At 52.6% G+C, this 23,126-nt stretch overlaps 2 protein-coding genes and 1 pseudogene across 2 annotated transcripts in view; 1 reads left to right on the forward strand and 2 right to left on the reverse strand.

The window, feature by feature from the left end:
• Nucleotides 1–2,870: 2,870 nt before the first annotated feature.
• LOC101646019 lies at nucleotides 2,871–3,254 on the reverse strand (annotated as a pseudogene).
• Nucleotides 3,255–6,971: 3,717 nt separating this feature from the next.
• Nucleotides 6,972–11,819, forward strand: LOC101645706 (RIMS-binding protein 3A). The gene has a single exon (XM_030885452.1). The coding sequence runs from the start codon at nucleotides 6,972–6,974 to the stop codon at nucleotides 11,817–11,819; it is 4,848 nt and encodes a 1,615-aa protein (XP_030741312.1).
• A 323-nt stretch (nucleotides 11,820–12,142) lies between these two features.
• Nucleotides 12,143–23,126, reverse strand: part of LOC101645377 (ubiquitin-conjugating enzyme E2 C-like) — a 29,913-nt gene continuing 18,929 nt past the window's right edge. Inside the window, exons 2-4 of the mRNA XM_030885453.1 lie at nucleotides 22,195–22,324; nucleotides 21,819–22,103; nucleotides 12,143–12,323 (exon numbers count right to left, since the gene is read on the reverse strand). Of these exons, the coding sequence (XP_030741313.1) occupies nucleotides 12,143–12,323; nucleotides 21,819–22,103; nucleotides 22,195–22,324 (596 nt within the window). The remainder of the gene's footprint in view (nucleotides 12,324–21,818; nucleotides 22,104–22,194; nucleotides 22,325–23,126) is intronic.

The following is a 23,126-nucleotide window of genomic DNA, read 5'->3' on the forward strand; positions in this document are numbered from 1 at the left end:
TGTTTTGAGAAATGATGTACAAATACGCTTTACACAATTGATGTGTGTATGGATTGGGATAACAGTTGTATGAGCCCCTAATAAAATGTTTAAAAAAAAGAAAAAGAAAAGTACAGTCAGGATGCTCCTTAGAGATGAGAACTGGTGAGACTTCACTTGGACTTTGGGCATGTTGTCAGGAGAGACCAGTCCCTGAAAAAGGACCTCAGGCTGGTAAAGGAGCGGGTCGTGAAAAAGAGGGAGATCTCCAAGGAGATCCACTGATCCAGTGGCTCCCACAATGGGCTCAGGTGGAAGAATCCCTGTGGGGCTGGGGCAGGACCAGGCACCGTGTGCCACTCTGTTGTCCAGAGGGTTGCTATGAGATGGGATCCACAACAAAGAAGACACCCCTTGTTGCTATGACTGTCACAGCAGCACTAGCTAACTAAAGCCCACACCTTCCTGTGACTTGGGATGGTTGTGGAAAACTCGTGAAGCTATCCCCTCCCCGTGGCTACCAAGCGCCAGCGTTCCAGCAGAGCGCAAAGCTAAGGTCCGCATGTGTCTCTGCCTACTCCCACTCCACCCATCTTCCCTCTCAAACACAACTTGTGGAGGGACAGTGGCTTCTGGTGCCCTTGTCATTATTCATCAAGGCCCAATGGCCTCTGAGCAGCCCACCAGGCCTCAGGGCCCCTGGTGTGATACACAGGAGGACAGTGGAAATGGCAGTGACCCAGCAAGGTCACATGCTGAGTGAATATCCCCTGTGCTTCTTTGAGCCTCAGCTTCCCATCTGTAAGATGGGAACAAGGTCCCCCTGTGGGGTTCTTGTGGAAGGGAGGGAGGGCGGGAGGGAGAGGCTCATCTGTCTGGAGGCCATTTATTGAGTCCTCAAAGAGACAAAGACCACACACAGATAAAGACACCTCATCCTCATGAGGGAGGCCATTCGCAAAAGGTCAAAATGGCATCCCCACGGTGGTGGTTTCTGTCATAGGCTGCAAGCTGCAGAGGCGGAGCTGGGGAACTATAAGAGAGAGCCAGCGTGCAGGACTGGGTTTCCACTGTGAACCCCGGTCAAAGTCTGTCTGCAGGTAACTAGGACATTAGGTGTGGCGGGGCACTGGCACTAAGGGCAGAAATAGCAGGAAGAACAGCACCATAAAGCCAAACCCACGGCCACTGAGTAAATTCCAACTCTCTGTGGCCCTACACAGGGTTTCTGAGGCTGTAGCTCTTTATGGGAGCCCACAACCTCAGCTTTATTCCTCAGAGCAGTGGGTGGGCTTGAACCATCGACCTTGCAACTAGCAGTCCTAACCCACAGCACCACCAAGTTGAGCAGGAGGTGGTAGTTAATTAGCCTCCCCAGTGTCTATTCACACAGGTAGTCAGGTAGAGAGAGAGGAGGTGTGTGCATGTGCATATGTGTCTGTGTGTTCACGTCTGTGTGTGACTGCATTCATGCCTGTGTGTACCCAGGTCTGCATGGGTGTATAGGTGCATGGATGTGCATGTCCTTGTAGGGGACAAAAGGGACTCCAAGTCTCAATATGTAACTTGTGGAGTTATGTATTTATTAAGTCTGAAACAGGATAGAGGCGGAACAAACGCAAAGACACGTCATCAAAATGAGGAAGACCTGGGGCATGGGAGACTGATAGCACTGATGAGTGTATAACTCCCTCACTCGCCGGGACTGAACAACAGCAATGTATGTGGATGGATATGTTGAATTGTACGAGATAGGTTGCTAAAGCGATTATTTAAAAAATGAAGGAGACAAACAGTACAAAGCTAAAAAGGTGTCCAAGGATTTATAGAAACACATTCACTTAATGATTGCAGAGCCAGTTCGGTTAAAATTTCGCACCTTATCATTTGATTCCCTTTTGACCCAGTTTAGAAACCCCGGTGGCAGAGTGGCAACAAATTGGGCTGTGATCTGCAAGGTCCGACGATCAAGATCACGAGCTGCCTCTTAGGAGAAAGGGGGCTTTCTACTCCTGCAAACAGTGATGGTCCCTGGAGCATGCCTACTCTGCCCTGAAGGGTTGCCATGGGTCGGGAGCAACTCAATGGGCAATGGCTTTTTGTTGTGTTCATTATCAATAAATCATTTCATTGGGGGATCTTACAGCTCTTAATACAATCCATACATTGTGATAAGAGCTGTATGAGCCACAAAAAAAGGATCCAAAACAAAAAATCCGTACATCCATTGTATCAAACACATTTGTACATATGTTGCCATCATCATTTTCAAAACATTTTTTTCTGCCTGAGCCCTTGGTATCAGCTCCTCTTTTTTCCCTCCCTCCCCTGATAAATTATAAACTGTGATTATTTTCATATCTTACCCTGTCTGCTGTCTCCCTTCACCCATGTTTCTGTTGTTCGTCTCCATCCCCTCCACCCCCACCCCTGGGATGGGGGTATATGTTGATCATTGTAATCGGTTCCCATTTCTCCCCCTTCTCCTCCCATTTCCCCCCTACCCTCATGAGATCACTGTTCCTGAAGGGTTTATCTGTCCTGGATCCTGTGCGTCGAGAGCTCTTACCTGTACCCGTGTACATGCTCCGATCGAGCCGGATTTGTAGGGTAGAACTGGGCTCATGATAGTTGGTGGGGAGGAAGTACTAAAGAGCTAGAGGAATGGTGTTTGTGCCATGGGCAGTGGGTCTTATCTCAACATTTATTATATGGATTTCCCGCATATTTTGTTAAATTTAACCCTATGTTATTTCATACTATTTATGTCAGTAGAAATAACTTGCTGATTTTTGAAGTTTTAAGTTGCTTGCTGCTGTTATTTTATTTTATTTATTTTTGCTTCAGGTCAGTGAAAGTGAGACTTTATTGAGGACCCAGGGCCATTGGGTTCAGGAGAACTCCACTGGCAGAGGGCAGGAGAGCCGGTAGACAGGGGCCCTTATGAGACCTTCTTGGGACGCAGGTTGTGGGTGAACCGCACTTGTGGCAGATCCTCTTGTCGCAGTTGTACTTCTGGGCCAGCTGGCGCAGGACAGCTCAATGATGCCACCAAGCAGCCGCAGCACCAAGTGCAGGGTGGACTCTTTCTGGATGTTGTAGTGCGAGACAGTGCTGCCATCCTCCAGCTGTTTACCAGCAAAAACCAGACGCTTCTGGTCCGGGGGAATGCCCTCCTTGTCTTGGGTTTTGGTTTTGACATTCTCCATGGTGTCCCTGGGCTCCACCTCAAGGGCGATGGTCTTGTCCATCAGGGTCTTCACAAACATCTGCATCTCTGCGTTTGCCTTTCAGGCCGCCTCGTTTGTTGCTGCTATTTAAAAATAATGATTAATTTTTCAAATTTGCCTGTAACCTGTGACCTCACTGAACTCACTTCTTAGTTGTAGTAGCTTTTTTGTACATTTCTAAGAATGTTCTACCTACATGATGATATTGTTGGCATGTAAGTAAAAATTGTTTATCGGACCACACACACAAAAGAAAGCGTTGCCGTCTCAGCACTCATCGGGACAGTTCTACCCTGTCCCAAAGGGTCGCTATGAGTCAGCGGCATCCGCTCAATGGCAATGAGTTAGGTTGGGCTGTTTTTTGGTTTTTTGCTGTAAAGGAAACAAAAATCCTCACAACTGACTAAGAGGTTCCATTATGGGAAATGAAGGAACTAGTGACGTCATCAAGGATTTTCTTTTGCTTGGCTCCACAATCAATGCCCATTTTTCAGGAGATCAAGTAACATACTGTTTTGGGAACATCTGCTGCACAAGACCTCTTGAACATGTTCAAGTGCAATGCTGTTGCCAGGAGGGCCTGCCCCGGCCCTGATACTGCAGCCACCTCGTAAACATGTGAACGCTGGGCAATTGACAAAAGAAGAATGGGTGTGTTTGAACTGTGACGTTAGAGAAGAAAATGGAAAGGATCACAGATTGCCAGAAACTCAGCACATTTATCTTGGACAGAGCAGCGCGACAATGCTTCTTAGAAGCGAGGATTGGCAAGGCTTCATCTCCCATACTTGGGATGTGTTATGAGGAGGGATCAGTCGCTTGGAGAAGGACATCATGTTTGGTAAAGTGGAGGCTCAGCCCCAAAGCAGAAAGACTCTCATTGAGATGGGTTGACGCAGTGGCTGCCACAACGGGTTCAAGCAGAGTGATGATTGTGAGGGTCCCACAGGACTGGGCAGTATTTCTTTCTGCCTTAATAGGGTCACTATGAGGGGAAACTGATCCCATGGGCCCTAACAACAAAAAACTGTGAGCAACTATATTTAGCTCCTTTAAATCCATCTCTGGCATTATTTCTGCCACAGCGGCACCGGCTCCACAGAGGTTTAATGAGGACTATATGGCATGTGTTTGCACACTAAGACAGTGGTTCTCAACCTTCCTAATGCCTTGACCCTTTCATACAGTTCCTCATGTGGTGGTGACCCACCCCCCCAACCATAAAACTATTTTCGTTGCTACTTCATCACTGTCATTTTGCTACTGTGAGGAATCGGGCGACCCCTGTGAAAGGGTCATTCGACCCCCAAAGGGGTCACGACTCACAGGTTGAGAACCGCTGCACTAAGAGGAGCCCTGGTGACACATTGGGTTGCTAACCTCAAGGTCGGTAGTTCGGAAACACTAGCTGCTCCTTCGGAGAGAGGCAGGCTTTCTACTCCCATAAACACTTACAGTCTCAGCAACTCACAGGAGCTGTCCTGTAGAGTCGCCGTGAGTTGGCATTGACTTGGTGGCAGAGGGTCGGGTTTGTGGTCCAACACTGAGGATGACGTATGGTAGGCATTGCGTCCCCAGGGGGGCCTGCTATGATGCCAGGGCAAAGAGAACGTGCAAAGGCCTGAAGCTGAACAAGAGCCAGAAGGATCCTTCAGGTGCCCGTAAGAAGCTGGCAGGGTCAGCATTGGCAAGAAGGGACAGCATTGGCGAGAAGACGGGAATTGACCCAGATCTCAGTGCCGTTCTTCCTTGATGTCCAGCCCTGGGTCCCAGAGCCTCTCATCTCACCATCCCTGAGAGGTGGCGCGCTCAGTATGTCCATGGCGTAGAGACGGGGAGAAGTAACAACCTACCAGGGTTATCCAGACCAAGCTTGGAAAATAATTCTGCAAGGAAACCCAGATATCCCCGACCCTTCCTGTCAGGAGACACCCCACCGCCGGCACCCTCACCGAACCCAATCGATGCTCCAAGCTGGGAAGGGAATGGCCCGTGGTCACATAGCTGGAGTGGGCTGCACTGTTGGCCGGATTTACAGAGGAAGACGTGGACGTGACGATGGAGAAATGTGAGGGGCTGTTGACCTCCACAGGCTCACAGACCTCACGACCGGACACCACCACCTGCTGCTGGAGGCTATGGGAGTTTCTGTGACCATGTCATCTCCAGGGAGATAGTACTGGCACTTTGCTGGGCACCCGGGCACCCTTGAGTTTCACCTTTAGTCTGTTTTCTCCCCTCCTTGGCTCCTTTGTGATGGCAGCCCCTTCTGAGGACTGTTGGGCTGGACAGCGGTTCAAACCCACCAGCCGATTCTGAGGAGAAAGATGAGGCTCTGGGCTCCTGTCAAGATCTGACAGCCTTGGAAACCATACAGAGGGTCGTGGCAGGTCCAGGTCAACGTAAGAGCAGTGGGTTCAGATGCTTTGGTCTCCTGTAGTCCTAGGGAGAAGGGCTGCCCTATTGACAATGAGCAAATGTGGTCAAAGCATCCTCAGGGATGCTGCAGGCAGAATTTGCCAGGCTGTATCAGATACTACTCAGATACTTCTGGGGGTGGTGGGGAGAGTTGAAATCTCTCTGGGTTTTCTTATAGGACATGGAAAGGTGAGGTTGAAGCAGGCAGGTCAGAACTTCAGACACTGTTCCCAGACTACAGGGAGTACAAGAGTCCTCCAGATGCCCACACACTCCAAAGCCCGTGCACCCAGACAGGGCCAATGTGCTTCTGCTCATGCCCCAGCCATGGGCTTCACCCCAACAATTGCTTTCTCCAGTCCCAAAGATTGGGTTAGGGGCTTCCTGAGTACCTTGGCTTCAAAGGCTTGCACAAAGCCCGAGAGGATGCCTAGGGCAGATCACCAGGGTCATGTTCCAAGGTTTAAAAAAAAAGAAAAAAGTGGAGGTGAAGTGTCAACTAAATCCAACAGGAAGAAGCACACCAGCCTGTGTGATCCAAGGATCATAATAAAATCCTGCTCCGGAGGAGGGAACAGCATCAGAGCTTAATATCTGAATCTTCAGTTTGCAGAAGGCTACGGATGATAGGGAGCTCTCGTGGCATAGTGGTTATGAGTTAGGCTGCTAACCACAAGGTTAGCAGTGTGAAACCACCAGCCACTCTATGGGAGAAAGATGAGGTTTTCTACTCCTGTAAAGAGTTAGGAGTCTCTGGAACCCACAGGGACAATTCTACCCTTTCCTATCAAGTCACTGTGAGTTGGCATTGACTCGGTTTTTGTTTGCTTGCTTGTTTTTAATGGAGGATTGTAGAAGCCCTGAATCCATTTGCAGGATCCTGACAAGGACTAAACCTCTGATCACAGTCCAGGGAAGTGAATCCTCTCGCTATCAGATAGAACCCTGTAAAGGCCATGATGGCAGCCCAGTTGTTAAATGTAACACCTTATCATTGTATCGCCCTTTTGACCCATCTTAAATTTGACCCAGTTTTTAATACTTTATGCCCCCGCCCCCCCACCCCCCACCCCGACAGCCTCGGAGGGATATTGGTCAGGTTACGCAGGGAAGAAGGAAGCCAGACAGCCTATACATCCAGTAGCGAGAAACGCAAGTTCTCCTGGCGGGGCGTGCGAGACCTGCCCTGGAGAGCGGAAGGGGCACGAACCCCCCCACCCCCACCCCCGCCTAGGGCGCCGGAAGGGGCGCGCAGAGCGGTTGGTGTCGGGTCAGGGCGGCGGCCGTTGGTGAGCAGCGGCCTGGGCCAGACGAGGTCAGGCGTCTGGTCGCGCCGCGGCCACCATGACCAAAGACTCTCCGAGCCCCTTGGGGGGCGGCCGCGTGTCACCCAAGAAGCTGGCGAGCCCGGGCCCAGCGGCAGCGGTGCTAGAAGAGCAAAGGCGGGAGATGGAGAAGCTCCGGGCCGAGCTGGAGGCGGAGCGGGCACGCGGGCAGGCGGAACGGCGGCGCTTCTCGGCCCAGGAGCGCCAGCTGCGAGAGGCGGCCGAGCGGGAGCGGCGGCAGCTGGCCGACCACCTGCGCTCCAAGTGGGAGGCGCGGCGCAGGCGGGAGCTGCAGCAGCTGCAGGAGGTCGTGATGCGGGAGCGCGAGGCTGAGATCCGGCAGCTGCTGCGCTGGAAAGAGGCCGAGCTGCGGCAGCTGCAGCAGCTCCTGCATCGCGAGAGGGACAACGTGGTGCGCCAGGCCCGGGAGCTGCAGCGCCAGCTGGCCGAGGAGCTGGTGAGCCGCGGCCACTGCGGCCGCCCTGGGGCGCCGGAGGGGCCGGCCGTGCAGTGCCGCTGTCGCCTGCAGGACGTCCTGGCGCAGCTGCGCTGGGAGACCGACGGGGAACAGGCGGCGCGCATCCGCCACCTGCAGGCGTCTCTGGACCTGGAGCGCCGGCTCTTCCTCAAGTACATCCTGGAGCACTTCCGCTGGCGCCCCGCCTGGCCGGAATCCCCAGACCCTCAGGGGTCCCCGGCCTCCGAAAATTCGCGGCCCAAAGTCGCCAGCCGTAGCGCAGAGCCAGCCTGTCCACGCGGACTCGTCCACCGACGGAGTACCAGCACTCACGAGCGCTCACACTCCCTCGATTTGGTGTTCGCCGGGCCCGCCAGCACCTCCCACGGCCAGCGCCCCCCGCGCGCCAGTTCCCTCGACTCCTTGGCGCTTGCGCAGTCTGACTCGCTCGGCAACACTCGGCGTTGTCTCCAGACCCCCGAGCCCCGGGAGCTGGCCTCCTCGCCAGAGGTCTCCATCCCAGGCTCCCCTCCAACGCCACCACCACCAAGCTCACCAGTGCCACCGCCACCGCCATCACCACCACCCCCGCCACCGCCACCACCACTGCCACCACCACCGCCACCGCTGGAGCACAGAAAAGACAGCGGCCAGCGGAATGAAGGAGGCCCCACGAGCCAGCCGTGCGAGGTCCTGACCCCCTCGACGCCGGGCCCGGACTACCCGGCGCTGGTAAAGCGCAACACGGAGCTGAGCGCGGCGCTGCGTGCGCTGGACCACCGCTGCTCCGCTCTGCTCGATGAGAACGTCCAGTTGCGGCGCGCTGGCTGCCCTGGCTTCCCTGGCCCGGTGGACGAGAAGGTCCAGAGGCTCAAGATGAAGAATGTGGAACTGACCGGCCTGGCACGGCGCCTGGAAGATCGTGCGCGCAAGCTGCAGGAAACCAACCTGCGGGCCATGAGCGCGCCGGGGCCGGGCCAGAGCCTCCCAGTCCCGGAGCTGTGCCAGGCCTTCTTGCACCAGCGCGCCCAGGACCTGGCGGAGCAGGCGAGCGCGCTGCTGGCCAAGGACAAACAAATCGAGGAGCTGCAGCAGGAGTGCCGCGTGCTACAGGCGCGTGTCGACAACGCCCAGCTCTCTGGAGGGGGCGCTTCCGGATCCCAGGGGCTCAACGCCAGCCACTTGGAGAGGCTGCTGCGCGAATCCCAGTGGGAGGTGTTGCGCCTGCAGAGGCAATTGATAGTGCAGCAAGGCCTGGGCAGCGCCCAGGCGGAGGCGGGCAGCCCCAGTGCACAGAAGAAGGCGTTGGAGCTCGAGCTGGAGGCGCGGAGGCTGGAGTGCCAAGAGCTGCGCTCTCAGGTGGTGGCTGCGCGGCGGCGCGGAGAAGAGGTGGAGGCGCGGCTGCAAGCCGCGCTGCGCGAGGCTGCTCAACTGGCAGAGGAGAATGCCTGGCTGCACGCCCAGATGGACTCGGGCCTGAAGATGGTAGCCAAGAAAAGCGGTGCGCTGGGGCAGCCTAACCGCCTGTGCCAGGAGGGCGACGCCACGGGCCTGCTAGTGAAGCAGCTGCTTCAGCAGGCGGCGTGCAGGGGGAACAGCCAGAAACAGCTGCAACACGACCTGCAGAAGTCCCTGCAGGACCTCCAGGCCTCCTGGGAGGAGATTCAGACATTGCAGCGTCAGCCCCAGGAGGCCACTCAAGTCTCCAAGTTCCAAGCCAGGGACAGCAGAAGGCCCAAGTGCCAGCGAGGGCTGGAAGACCAAGGGCTGCCCCAGGCCAGCAGAGACAGGCAGAAGATGGAAAGTTCCCTGCCAGAGAGTCCGGTCGCCCTCGGGGAGACAGCCAGTGTCCCCCACGTGTCATCAGAGGAGCTTCTGGGCTCCGGGCTCCAGGCAAAGAAAGGGAGCTCTAACTCCTCCTCAGAAATGGAATCCATGTGGGCCACTGTGCCATCCTGCCCACATCTGGATTTGGACACCGCCAGTGAAGTGGATGACCTGGAGCCTGACAATGTGTCCCAGACCCTGGATGTGGGGAGCTGCGAGGCCCCCACCACCACCAAACTCAAGATTTTCCTGGCGCCGCATAATTACAGCCCTTTTGAGGGGCCCCATGCGCACTCCCACAGGGAGCTACCCCTCGTGACTGGTGATTACGAGTACATCTTTGGGGACGTGGACAAGGATGGCTTCACTGAGGTGGAGCTTGAGGACGACCAGCAGGGGCTGATGCCCTCCACCCTGGTGGAGCAGGTCCCAGACAGTGATATTCTGGGCTGCCCCCCCTCGGAGCCCCCCAGATTTGACCCCACCCCACTCCCGGGCGGACTGGGCAGACCTTGGCAGGAAGATATTTGTGTCAACTCGTTGCCTGGGAAAGCTCAGGGCTCCGCGGCTTGGGATTCATGCTTGGTGTCCAGGGAGATCTTGGATGCCAACCCAGACACACCCGGGCTGGGCTTGCTCCAGTGTACGGATGTACAGAGGGCCCTCTGGATGGCTCCCATGCAGCTAAGGTGTCAGAACGTCACAGCCACGTCCGTCGAGATCACCTGGGTCTGCAGCAATAATAGCCACCCCCACATGGTCTACCTCAATGGCCAGGAGCATGGGCTGACCCCAGCGGGTGTGAGCTGCTACACATTCCATAGCTTGCGTCCCACCACCCAGTACCAGGCTTGGGTGGAGGTGCGACTGCCGTGGGACTTACTGCAGGTACAGTGGGAAACGGTGTCCTCCACCATCACCTTTGCCACTCTCTTGGCCGGACCCCCTCACCCGCCACTGGACGTACTAGTGGAGCACCACACCTCACCAGGCCTCCTGGTAGTGAGCTGGCTCCCCGTGACAATCGACTCAGCCGGGTCCTCCAACGGGGTCCAGGTCACCGGCTATGCGGTATATGCTGACGGGCTCAAGGTTGCCGAGGTGGCAGATGCTACTGCCGGGAGCACCGTGCTGGACTTATCCCGACTGCCAGTGCCTTCAAAGTGCCAGAAGGTCTCCATGAGAACCATGTCCCTTTGCGGAGAGTCCCTGGATTCGGTGCCTGCCCAGATTCCAGAAAACTATTTCAACTGTCACCAAATGCTGGAGACCTCTCCCTTGGGCTATACCCGTGGTGATTCATCTACCTGCACCTGCCCTGGGAAGCTGCCGCTGGCTCCTCGGAGTGCCCGGGCCAGCCCCTACACTCCTGGAAGCCGTGGAGAATCCCAGAAGGAGCTTCTAAAAGCATCGCCTCAAGAAACTCCAAGGAGGTGTTCCTCCCTGGCCAGCCTGCGTACAGAAAGAAAAAGTCCAAGTTCGGTGACCCACAGCCAATCCCAGGGGCCCCAAGAGACCTGGGGTGCCTGTGGGAAGGACCTACTCTTCCAGAAGAGTCTCCAGGATCCCAGGCCCCTACTGCCCAGCAGCCAGGCATCCACTGGAGGAAAACACTCTCAGAATGTAGGCACCAACAAAAGCCCCTCTTCCGGGTCTCTCCATCCCTTTCCCAAGGGTGGGCCCACCGAAGTAACTGGGCACCGCAAGCTGTCCCAAGAGAAGGTCTTTAGTCAAAGGCAAGCTGCCCACGAATCCCGTGCAGCCCAGCAGGGACCCAGCCAGCAGTATCTGTCTAGTTGCTGCAAGCTGTCGGCGGCAGAGGAGGTAGGCTTGCCTGTGTGGAGCACACAGAAACAGTGGGAGGCGCTCGGGGCCCAGAGCATTCAAGACCAGGAGCTGGTGTGTAGCCGAAAGCACCAGGTCCGCGAGCCCAGCTCACTGCTCTGTCCGGCTCTGTCCAGTCATGTCATCAAGATGTCCCGGGTTGGCCCCGCATGGCTGAGGCAGGGGCCAGACACACGAGCCAGGGTCTTCATGGCCCTCTTTGATTACGATCCCCTGGTCATGTCTGCCAACCCCCAGGCTGCAGAGGAAGAGCTGGCCTTCCAGAAAGGGCAGTTACTGAGAGTGTGGGGGTCTCAGGACCCCAATGGCTTCTACCGTGGAGAGTGTAGGGGGCAGGTGGGCAACATTCCAGGGCATCTGGTGGCCGAAGCAGTGAAGGGCGTGGAGTGGACCGATGAGATGTGTCATTGGCCAGCTCAAGGGTACCTGCACACTCTGGGCTACCTCAAGGACTTTGGGGGGCTGACTGGTCACCAGGCCTCCTTCTCCATGGCCCAAGGAACCCCCAAGAGCCCTCCACTGTGGACTCAAAAGACCATGATGGCAGCTCAGGGCCATCAACCCAGGGACAATCAAGCAGGGGGTCGGGAGAAGGGCAAGCTGGCACCAAGGGCTGGGGACATGGTCACGGTCCGCGGGCCTGTGGATATCCGGGAGCTGTGCACTGGGGAGTCAGGAGGCCACCCAGGCCTGATCTCAGCCCACCACCCAGATCCCACATCCTTTCAGAATGAGTGAGGCCCCAGCCAAGGGGTGGGATTTGGGGGTCGAACCTGTGGCAGAATCCCTTGCCCAGCCCAAGAGCCCTTGGCAAGCCCAAAGACCCTCACCATGCCCATCTCCTCCTCTCCTCAATTGCAACCAGCACCATTTGTCCCAAGCGCCCCGAAGTACTAGCCCAAGACACACGTCCCTTCCCCCTCGACAGGGCTTAGCGTCTAAGCTGACTCATCTTTAAGAGAAAACAGTCTGTTACGTCCTTGGTACCGATGACAAGTATTTTGAAAAGTGCTTTTTTCTGTGGTCATCCTGTGTTGTTTTCTCGAAGGGTGTAACGTTATTCATCCGTTTCCTTGTATGACGATCTCAAGAAACATCTTCACCTTGGGGGCGGGGAAAAAAAAGAAAGAATAAGTGATCCGAATGTGATTTTCCTGTCTCAGGCTCAGTGTTTTCCCAAGAGCCAGAATCCTGGGGGAAGAGACGAGTAAGGTTGGATCTTGGGAGGTTGGTCTGTGGGAGGTGGGTGGATTTGAGTCCCAAGGGTCCCACCACACTATCTCTGGGCCTGAAGGCAGGAAGCGTATAAGGAACCACATGCAAAAGTGAGCAGTAGAAATGAGCGAACCTCCGCTCACTGTCAGTCTCCTCTATACTAAGACTAGGCTACACCTCCACTAAACCGCCCTCAATTGGCTCACGACTGTCCTCGGATGAGGAGCCCTGATGGCATAATGGTTACAAGTTGGGCCGCTAACTGCAAGGTCAGCAGTTTGAAACCACCAGCCTGCGGTTCTGAGAGAGAAAGATGGGGCTTTCTACTCCCATGAAGGGGTAAAGTCTCAGAAACTCACAGGCGCGCAGTGCTACCCTGCCCTGTGAGGTCACCCTAAGTTGGCTTCAACTTGATGGCAATGGGTTCAGTTTCATTTGGTGACCAGATTAACTGCTTCCGAGAAAATTCCATCTTAGAGTTCACCATGCTTTGGTAAACCATAGCACGGGAACATCTTGGGCCACCCAGGTTAGCATATAACCTATCACAGCCACCTTGGCATATCCAGGGACCCTAAAACCAGACTCACTGCCAGCAAGTCGATGCAGACTCATGATAACCCTGTAGGGTAGAAAGAAAATGTTTTGAGAGTGATGATGGCAGCAGATGTACAAACGTGCTTGACACCATCGATGTATGTATGTATGGATTGTGGTAAGAGTTGTGCGAGCCCCCAATAAAATGATTTTAAAAAACACAACAACGACAAACCCTGTAGGATAGGGTAGAACTGCCCCTGTGGGTTCCCAAGACTATAACTCTTTACAGGTCTAGAAAGCCCCATCTTTCTCCCCAGGAGCAGCTGGTGGTTTTGAACTGCTGACCTTGCAGTGAGAAGCCCAATGTGTAACCACTACTCCACCAGGGCTCCTTTTATGCAGGGACAGGTGACCTAATAAGCAATGCAAGTACATGTGCCATCAACTAAACAGGCACCAAGTGTCCCAAATAAAGACCCGTAGATGCCAGGCAGGCAGCAGCCAAGGAAAAGCAAGGACCCCGTTAGAAGGGGACTTGCTAACAATGATGACAGTTCCACTGCAGGACAATGTTTATGCGTGCTCACCTGGGTGCTCACAATCACCATCTTCATTCACATCTCTCTCCTGTGGTTTCCTCCCTTGTCATTGAATCTGCTTATGTCCCAAAGACTCTTGGGAATCTACTATTTCTAATGGACAAGAAGTGAGAGTGGGCTGTCAGGACTAGCACTTACTTGCTACATTCACTTAATAGGCAATTGGATGCAGCATGAGTTCCTGGGCAAGAGCGGATTATATTGAGAGAGCACCCATTGTGAGGAAGCGATCAAGGGAATTTCGGGATGTTTGGAACCATTAAGGTCATTGACTCATTTTCTTCATTGAATATTCTTTTGTGTAGGAAAGGTGATATAGGAGGAAATTTCAAAGAGCTTGTGGAAGCATTCCATCATTTCCCCCACCCCCAGCTCCAGTATCTTTTTCTTCTACTTTCCCACAAACGTTTAGAGTCAAAACCTTCGTACCTCACACTCACTGAAAATCCTCCCTCTCGCTCCACTCCAATGGCATAAGCTACTTTTGCTTCAGTTGGTGATACTGTTAGGCGTGGTCCAGTCGGTTCTGATTCATAGCGGCCCGATGCACAACAGAACGGACCACTGCCCGGTCCTGCGCCACCCGCACAGTTGTATATGTTTGAGTCCATCACGGAGAGCGTCGTCCACTTTTTCCCTGACCCTCCGTTTCAACCAAGCAAAATGCTCTTTTCCGGGGACTTGTCTCTGCTGATACCACGTCTGAAGGACCGGAGGCAAAGTGTCTAAGGGGCACGCTGGCAGTATTCCTCCGAGCCAGATGTTCGTTCTGGAAGTTCATGCCCTGTGAATGGTCTTCACCAAGGTGGTAATCCAAATGCAACCATTCTTTGATCTCCTTCAATGTGCAACTTTCACATTCATGTGAACTGATTGAAAATACCGTGTGGCACGGTGCAGCTTAGCCAAAGGGTCATCCTTGTTCTTCAACACTTTAAAGAAGTCTCGTGCAGCAGATTTACCCAGTGCAGTGAGTCCACTGATGTCTCTCTCTCTTTTTTTATTCTCTTATTTGATCTCTTCACTGCTGCTTCCACGGGCACCGATGTGGATCCAAGCAAGATTGAAATGCTTGACAACTACAGTATTTTCTCCTTTTATCCTGGTGTTCACCATTGATCCAATTGTGAGGATTTCTTTCTTTTTGTTTTACTGAGTTGTAATCCATACTGAAGGCTGCAGTCCTTGGCCGTCAGCAAGTGCTTAAAGTCCTGGCTTCCAGCAAGCCAGGTTGTGCCACCTGCCTATCACAGATGGTTAATAAACCTTCTTCCAATCCTGGTGCTACATTCCTCTTCCCATAGCCCAGCTTCTCAGATTATTTGCTCAGCGTACAGATTGAATAAGTACGATGAAAGGATACAAGCCTGATACACGCGTTTCCTTTTTTTTATTTTTTTTTTAACTTTGCTGCTTTTCCTTGTGCTGTTCAAACGACTGCCTCTTGGTCTATGTACAGGATTCACACGAGCACAATGAAGTGTTCTTTGCATTCTTTGCGATGTTAGTCATAGTTTGTTATCATCTTCGTCCAATGTCTTCGGCAGTCAGTAAAACGCAGGTAAACAGCTGTATCTCCGTGTTCAGCCAAGATCTATCGACCTGACATCAGCAAGGCTATCATTCAACGTCCTCCCCTGAATCCACCCTGAATTTCTGGTAGCTCTCTGTCCATGTACGCTTGCAACCATTTTTGAATGGCCTTGAAGGGAATTTTGCCTGTAAGTGATGTTAATGATATTGCTCAATCGTTTCCCCATTCTGATGAGTCATCATTCTTTGGAATGGGCACCAATATGGATTTCTTCCAGGCCAGGGAGTTGTCTTCCAGTTTTCCTGGCATGGACTAGTAGTGAGTACTTCTAGGGCTAACCCAGTTTATTCAAATATTTCCCTTGGAAAACAGTCCATTCCTGGAACCTCATTCTTCTCTTAAGCCTTCAGTGCAGCTTGAACTCAATTCTTCAATCCCATGGGTTCTTGATCATAATCTACCCTATTGAAATGATTGAATGCTGATGGTGTTTGGTTTTGTCTTGTTTTCACATTGTTTACTGTGGATTAGGTGAGGCCTTACAGAACGGATCATTAGTTTGGCATTCTGAGCAGGTCATCAGTTTGGCATCTGACAGTGTGGACAATGTGAAGTTTGTTTCAATCCATCCGTCTCGTCCATCCTCTCACAGTACTGTCGCTTATCCCGTTTTCCTCTGTGCTTCCTGTTTCCATCTCTCCTCCTTTCCTAATCCTTTGTCCTTTGTCCTTAGGTAAATGCTACCCTTTTGATCTAACTCCAAGGTGAGTTCAGTGCCAGACCTGAAGGGTGACTAAGGGGCACCCTGATGGGAGCAGGAATGGGGGCGGGGCGGGGATAGATCCCACCAGGCTCTATCTGACCAGTAAACCTGGTCTCTTTTTTGATTTTTGAGTTCTGTTCCCTATTTTTCTTCCACTCAATCCAGAGTTTTCTGATATGATTCTTTCCAGAGCAGTTGGTAGTGGTGGTAGCCAGGCACCCTCTAGTTGTACTGGTCTCAGAATGACTGAGGCAGATGTTCACCGACTGTTTCCACATCTCTTTGGATTTTCATCACCCTTCTTTGCTCCCGAGGTTCTAGATGGCTGCTCACAGTTTTTTAAGACCCTCGTTTCTGCTCCTTTCGTGAGGCCTTCGGTAGCTGACAATGTTTCGAAGCTATGCATTAGATCAGGGGTCCTCACTACGGCCCGCGGGCCACATGCGGCCCACCGAGGACATTTATCCGGCTGCTGGGTGTTTTTCCCTGTGTTTTTTTTTTTTACTTCAAAATAACATATGTACAGTGTGCATAGGAATCTGTTCATAGATTGTTTTTAAACTATAGTCCAGCCCAACAATGGGTCTGAGGGACAGTGAACTGGCCCGTTTAAAAATTTGAGGACCCCTGCATTAGATTTTCAGCAGCTACTTCCTCCGTTGTTGTGGGTACAACAGGCTCAGGCATAGGGACAATTGTGGGAATGAGACCAGGACAGGACGCATAGGGTCCGCTAGGGCGCCTACCTCGATGGCACCTAACAAAACACCGCAGGCTCTACTCACCCAAGTAGAATGTAGAACATAGTCTTTGTGAAGTATGTTTTAGCAACTGACCTCGGGTCCCCCAAGACTATGGTCTTGAGCTCCCAGGTCAACCCACTCTTTCTCACAGAGTGACTCTTTGTGTAATCCTTCCGTGATGCAAAACCCCTTCCGTGTTTTGCCAGTCAGCAAGCCCCAGGCTGCATTTCTTTCCTCGGGTCTTTCTGCTTGAGATGGGCTGAGTGTACCCTTTTCTGATGGTCTAAAGCCAAGTCTGTGCACCACTTCATGATCATGCCTTCCCTTTGACTTTTTGAGCTGCCTTTTGAAATATTCTTGTTCATCTCTTCATGTCAGAATGTCTCCCAGTTGATGGAGCCACTCTACATGGAAGAGCAAGTTTCAGGGTCTCTTCTGACATGCACTTTGGTCCTTTTTACCCCCTGTCTATTTAACCACCTGGTGTTTTCCTCATGCAGGATATTCTTAATGTCACCCCATCATTAGTATCCAGTGCATCAAACCTGGCCTTGAGAGGACCTCTACATGCCGGCGGGAGGATCGATCTTGGCTCGCAGGGACTTGTTTTCATTTCCTTCAGCTTCAAACTGCACTTGCCCGCGCACATTTGCTCCAGAAGGGCCCTGGCCTTGTTTGGGGTCCTCGTGTTGAGCTTCTCCATCATCCCTTCCCACAGATGTAGTCCCTTGGATCCTTATGTATTCCATTAGATAAGCTCTATGTAATTAGCCATCATTTAGATGGTTAGGAAAAAGGTATTTGCGATGAAGTTACCAGTCTTGCCAAATTCTGTCATGTGATCTCCAGCTTATTTCTATCGCCAGGGCCGTATTCTCCAACTGCTGATCCTTCCTCTTTTTCTTTTTCTTTTTGAAAATCATTTTATTGGGGGCGCGTACAATTCTTAGCACAATCCATGCACCCATTGTGTCAAGCCCTTTTGTACATTTGCTGCCATCATCATCCTCAAAACATGTGCCTTCTAACTGAGCCCTTAATATCGGCTCCTCCCCCCGCCTCTTTTTCTTTTCCAACCTTTGCATTTCAATAGCTAGTAATTTTTTTAATGGCCAGTAATTATTAAGGCATCTTTTTTTTTTTTTTTAGTAATTAGTCTTTTTTTTTTTTTCATTTTATTAGGGGCTCATACAACTGTTATCCCAATCCATACACACATCAATTGTGTAAAGCGCATTTGTACATCGTTTCTCAAAACATTTTCTCTCCACTTAAACCCCCGACATTAGGTCCTCATTTTCCCCCTCCGTCCCCGCTCCCCCCTCCCTCATCAGCCCTTGTTATTAAGGCATCTTGATTGCATGTTTGATCCATGTCAGACTTCAGTAGTTGATAGAATTCTTCACTTTATGACTGGATTTACTGATTTATCATTATCTGGGGATATGTCCGGGATTGGGAGCACATTAGTGGCTGGTGCTTGCATTTGAATGAGAGTTGGATAAATTGGTCTTCCTTGCAGGCTATATCGGAAATTATCCTGTCATCAGCAGCACTGTACTTCAGGATCGCTTGTGAAATGTTCTTTGTGCAGATGACTGGGACACCGCGGCCTTTCAGAAACTTGGCATCCCCAACGTAGTAAACCCTGTGATTTACTATGATTCAAAATGGCCAATATCAGCCCAGTGTAGCTTACGAATGCCTAAGACAGTGATCACTGCACGCTCCATTTCGTTTTGTATGACTTCCAATTTTCCTAGACTCACACTTCGTTCACACAGTCCACCTTCTAGTTAGCCAGTGATGCCTGCACCTGTTTGTTCTCATTTGAATGAGGCTCCGCCTTTGAAGAGGCAGCTCTTCCTCAGTCGTATCTTGAGTGCCATCGAACCTGAGAGGCGTGTCGCTCAGCACTGTATCAAACTGTTCAGATGCTGTTCGTAAGGTTGTCAGCGGCTAATCCCTCGGAGGCGGACGGCCTTTCCCTTCTTTGTAGTCTGTTCTTAGTCCCAAAGCCTCGCTGAAACCTATTCACCATGGATGGCTCTTTGGGTATTTCAAACACCTGTGGCATCGCGATGGCACAGCAACATGCAAGCCCTCACAATACAACAAACTGGCAGATGATTGGGGCAGGCACATAGTATATCCTTAATAAATGTGTGCTGGGTCCCTGGGTGGCATAAATGCTTTGCATCTGGCTACTAGTCAAAAGGCTAGATGTTCTTTCCAATATACACAGTGGCAAAAACAAAACAAAACACAAACTTACTGCCGTCGAGCAGATGCTGCCTCGTAGCAACTTTATAGGACAGGGTCAGAAAGGCTCCTTTGAATTTCCAAGTCTGCAACTCTTTCTGTGAGTGGAAAGCCCCATCCTTCTCCCTGTGGATCGCAGCCCAATGCATAACCACTATGCCACCAGGGCACCTCCACCCACTGTGGAAGAAAAGCCTAGTGAGAACTGGTTTGGGAAAGGCCAAGAAACCCCTACAGCACCCAGTTCCACCCTTGAACACACGGGGGATCATCATGGGTTGAAAACTGACTCGATGGCAACAGGTTCTACTTTACCAAGAACTCCGCACACACCAGGACACTGTGATTGAAGTCTGTACAGAGCAGGTCTTCGATAGCTGGGCTGGGTGCGTGAAGAAGCTCGTTGCTACTGCTGTCTGGGTGTGGGTCCTGGGCTGGGGTCAGATTTCAGCCTGCACCCTGTTCCTTCATATATACAATGGCACACAGCAGCACGTCCTTGGCAGAAAGAGGCCCTGATGGAACAGTGCTTGACCACTGCGCGGGAGAAAGACAAGGCTTTCTACGCCCGTAAAAAGCCGCAGTCTTGGAAAACCACAGAGCTGATTCGACCCTGTCCTTCGAGGGTCACCATGAGTCAGAGACTCTCCACCCAATGACCGGGAGTTTGGTCATTCTGACCACAGGGCCTATCAGAAAGAAGGGCACACCCCAGGGGTATGGAGGATGTGGGTGGCCGTGCTAAGGACGAGGGAGGGCATCCTGCACCATCAAAGAATCCACGGCCCTGGGGTGGCATGGGAGTAATGAGGCATGGCATGTTTGGGGGAAGAGGGCAGTAGGGCAGGATTGGGAACATGCAGTGTCCAAAGAACAAGGCAAGTAAGTCTCCATGCTTCTACATGCCACCACCAGGGGGCAGCCTGAATGCACCTGTGGGAACCGCCAGCTGAGAACACCTCCCACCACCACCACCACCACCACCTGCACAATCCGGCCAGGAGTCCCTAGATTCAGGGTGAGCAGGAAATGTCATCTCACCTTGCCCTCCTCTGCAGACCACCCTTGGGATCCCCCAGTCCCCCCGCATCCCACAAGGGCCATTCTTCCAGGAGACCTCGGATGGTGACAGGTCTGAGGAGTCTAACATCCCATTTCAGCCTTCCTACAACCTCGTTCCCCTCCCCCAAGTCCTATTTCCCTGCAGGCCTCCTCAGTGACTGGAAGAGTAAGCCCTGAGGGCAGGGAGCTCTGCTGGCTTAAAGGTTACGCTTTGGGCCCCGAGCTGCATGGTCAGCAGTTTGAAACCACCATCCACTCCAGAGGAGAAAGATTTGGTTTTCTCCTCCCATAAAGAGATACACTCACAGGGGCAGGGTCCTGCCTTCTAGGGTCACTGTGAGTCACCATCGAATCGATGACAGAAGGCCCAGGAGGAGACAGACAGAGAATCATGGGGCCACTGGGCTTAAGGGAACAGGTTGACTGAATCTGAACCCTAATGGGCTGGTGAACAGTTTAGGTGGCCTCTCCGAGCCTCTGTTCCTTCATCTGTGGTTCTGAGAAGCTCAGGTATACAGAACCTTTGGTTCAATTCTCAACGCTAGGGGACTGGTTCCCCGCTGGGAGCCCCTGAGAAGCTGGAGGCTTAGATAGGTAGGCTGTGTGCTGGGTTGGAAGCTGAAACAAACAGGACCAGAAAAGAGGCTGGTGGAAACCATACAGGTGCCTGGTTGTGAAGATACACCAGGCCTCATTTCTGACCACTGGACAACCCAAGGCCTGTCTGAACCTGCCTAGTAGGAGTCCGAGGGTCGTGGGAACCAGCTGGCCAGAGGGCAGCGGCTCTGAGTAGGCAAAGGTCCCGCGGCTCTGAGGCAAGAGTCACCGAGCCTGTCCCTTGTTCCATCCGCCTCTGCCTAGGACCCTCTGGTTCGGAGAGGTCCCGGCACCTTGTCAGCCCTCCCAAGACAAGTTTTCCACCCTTGTGATCATCCTGTCTCACGGATGGACCTGGAGACCTATCTAACATGGGGGTCACACCCTGCCAGGCCCCCGGAACCAGTCGAGGGTCATCTTTACATTCTTCTGCTGCCATCCGATGGACTTCAGAGCCATTGCAGGAAACGTGGAGGAGAAATCTAGAGAACGGGGCCTGGAGGGCACCATGAGCTGCTCAGGGACAGCCCTATTGTCCCCTTGAAGCTCATCCCCCACTTCTGAAGGGGCCTTTTTCTTGTGGCACCCCCGCCGCCAACCCTCGGCCCCAGGGAGGGCAGACTTTGAGGCTGAGTTGAGCGGGGACCCTGGGGACTCAGAACCCCCTAAGCATGCCAAATTGGAAGGCTCCTGGGGGCTTGGTAGTACCAGCTGATCCCTCAGGTAGTCCACAGGTCCACTGAACCCCCAAGGGTTGGCCTGCCTGCTCATGTTCTCACTGGCTGTGGGGTCTGCAAAAGGTGTGCTCCCCCAGGTCTGGAAGGCCCTGTGTTTGGAGAACCCCAATGATTCCTGCCCACAGGGCTCTGATCCTCCACTCCCCTAAGCCTCTGACTTCTACAGGCCTATGTGTGCCATTTCCTCTCTCATGCGTACCCCAGACGCCCCCACATAGACCTCCTTGTAACCTGCTGCAACTGACCACCTGGCCAGCTGACACTTGCCTAACTCAACCAACAGACAAAACGCTGCCCCGTCCTGCACCACCCTCACCATTGTTCCCGTGCCTGAGCCTCTTGTTATAGCCTCTGGGTCAGTCCATCCTGTTCAGGGCTTTCCTCTTGGTCACCGCCCTTCTTGACCAAGCATGATGTCCTTCCCTAGGCACTGGTCCTTGTTTGTTTTTTTTTCAAACCCCCCCGAATGTGATTTCTAGACTATATTCATCACAAGGGCGCACATGGAGACTTCATTGAAAAATCAAGCAAGACAAAAATGGCAGCACACCAGAAGAACACAGAGTTCTCCCCAGAAGTCAAGGGAAGGACAGACCGTCTGTGGAAGAGAAGACAACACAAGGATGGGGTGGGAGGTGGGAGGTTGGGGGGCGCGGTCAGGACTTTTGGCTTGAGGCTTGCCTGTTAAGTTTCCAGCAGGTCGTTCTTAAAGGCTGTGGGGTTGTCCCAGAGTTCAGCCGGGTGTGTGTTCAAAGGACTGTCAGTGTTGGGCTCTCCCAGCAGGCTCTGCATGGAGAGGAGGACAATCCTGACGTCACACAGGACGGACCACTTGTCCTTCAGGATGTCCAGGCCGATCTGACTCTGAGTGTCTACATTGGGGTGGTGGCAGGGTGTCGGGAACGTCACTGTGGGCGCACTGTAAGGGGAGCCACTGGGGAACTCCAGGGAGAGCTGACACCTCGTCTTCCTAGACGGTGCCAGCAGTTCCGTGGATGGTCCCTACCCACTGGAAAAGGGTGTCTGATTCCAGGAAGGCAGAGATTCCTTTGTGGCCAGACGTCATGGGGGCCGGCTGCTCCTGTTGGCGCCTCTTGCCCACAGAGCTCCAGGCGCCGTGCCTGCTGGGCTCAGCCCCTTGATGGGCGGTTATGATACAGGCTGCAGCTGGGTGCGGTCGGTGCTGGGAAGCTATTTACTGGGCCTTGGCAGAGACAGGAACTCCAGGACTGGTCTTTCCTGATGACGTGTATAAAGTACGTGAGGATCTGCTTGCCTCTAAGGAGCATTCCGGTGTACTACTTCTTTGGCCTTCCTTATTCAATGTCCAACTTTCACATGCAGATCAGGTCAGTGAAAACACCCTGACTTGGGTCAGGAGCACCTGAGTCTTCAAAGTAACATCCTTGCTTTACAACATCCTAAAAAGGTCTTGTGCTGCAGATTTACCTGACTCTGTGTGTCTTTTGATCTCTGAACTGCAGCTTCCACGAGTATGAATTGTGGATCCCAGCAAGACAAAATCCTGACAACTGGGACTTTTTCTGCATTTGTCATGATGTTCCCTATTGGTCCAGTTGTGAGGATTGTTGTTATTGTTATTGTTGTTAGGTGCCTTCAAGTTGGTTCCAACTCATAGTGAGCTTACGAACAATAGAAAGATGCGCTGTCCAGTCCTGCACACCACCCTCATAATCATTCCAATGTTTGAGCCCATAGTTGCAGCCACGGTGTCAGTCTGTCGTGATTCGGTCTCCCGTGTTTCCCCAAATATAAGACATACCCATAAAATAAACCGTAGCAGGATGTCTAAGCATTTGTGCAATATAAGCCATACCCTGTGTGTTAGTCTGGGTAATTTAGAGAAACAAATCCACAGAAACTAGTGTATAAGAGAGAGTATTATATAAAGGTTAAGTGCACATCAAGAAAACATCCCAACCCAGTGCTGCCCAAGCCCACAAGTCCAACATTAACCCATATGTCCGACACC

This window comes from Echinops telfairi, unplaced genomic scaffold (genome assembly GCF_000313985.2).
Source record: "Echinops telfairi isolate 266 unplaced genomic scaffold, ASM31398v2 ScPeMD7_29;HRSCAF=101, whole genome shotgun sequence".
Lineage (NCBI taxonomy): Eukaryota > Metazoa > Chordata > Mammalia > Afrosoricida > Tenrecidae > Echinops > Echinops telfairi.

Excerpts from the sequence above, each read along its gene's own strand:
- LOC101645706 (XM_030885452.1), top strand. The coding sequence starts at position 6,972 with ATGACCAAAGACTCTCCGAGCCCCTTGGGGGGCGGCCGCGTGTCACCC.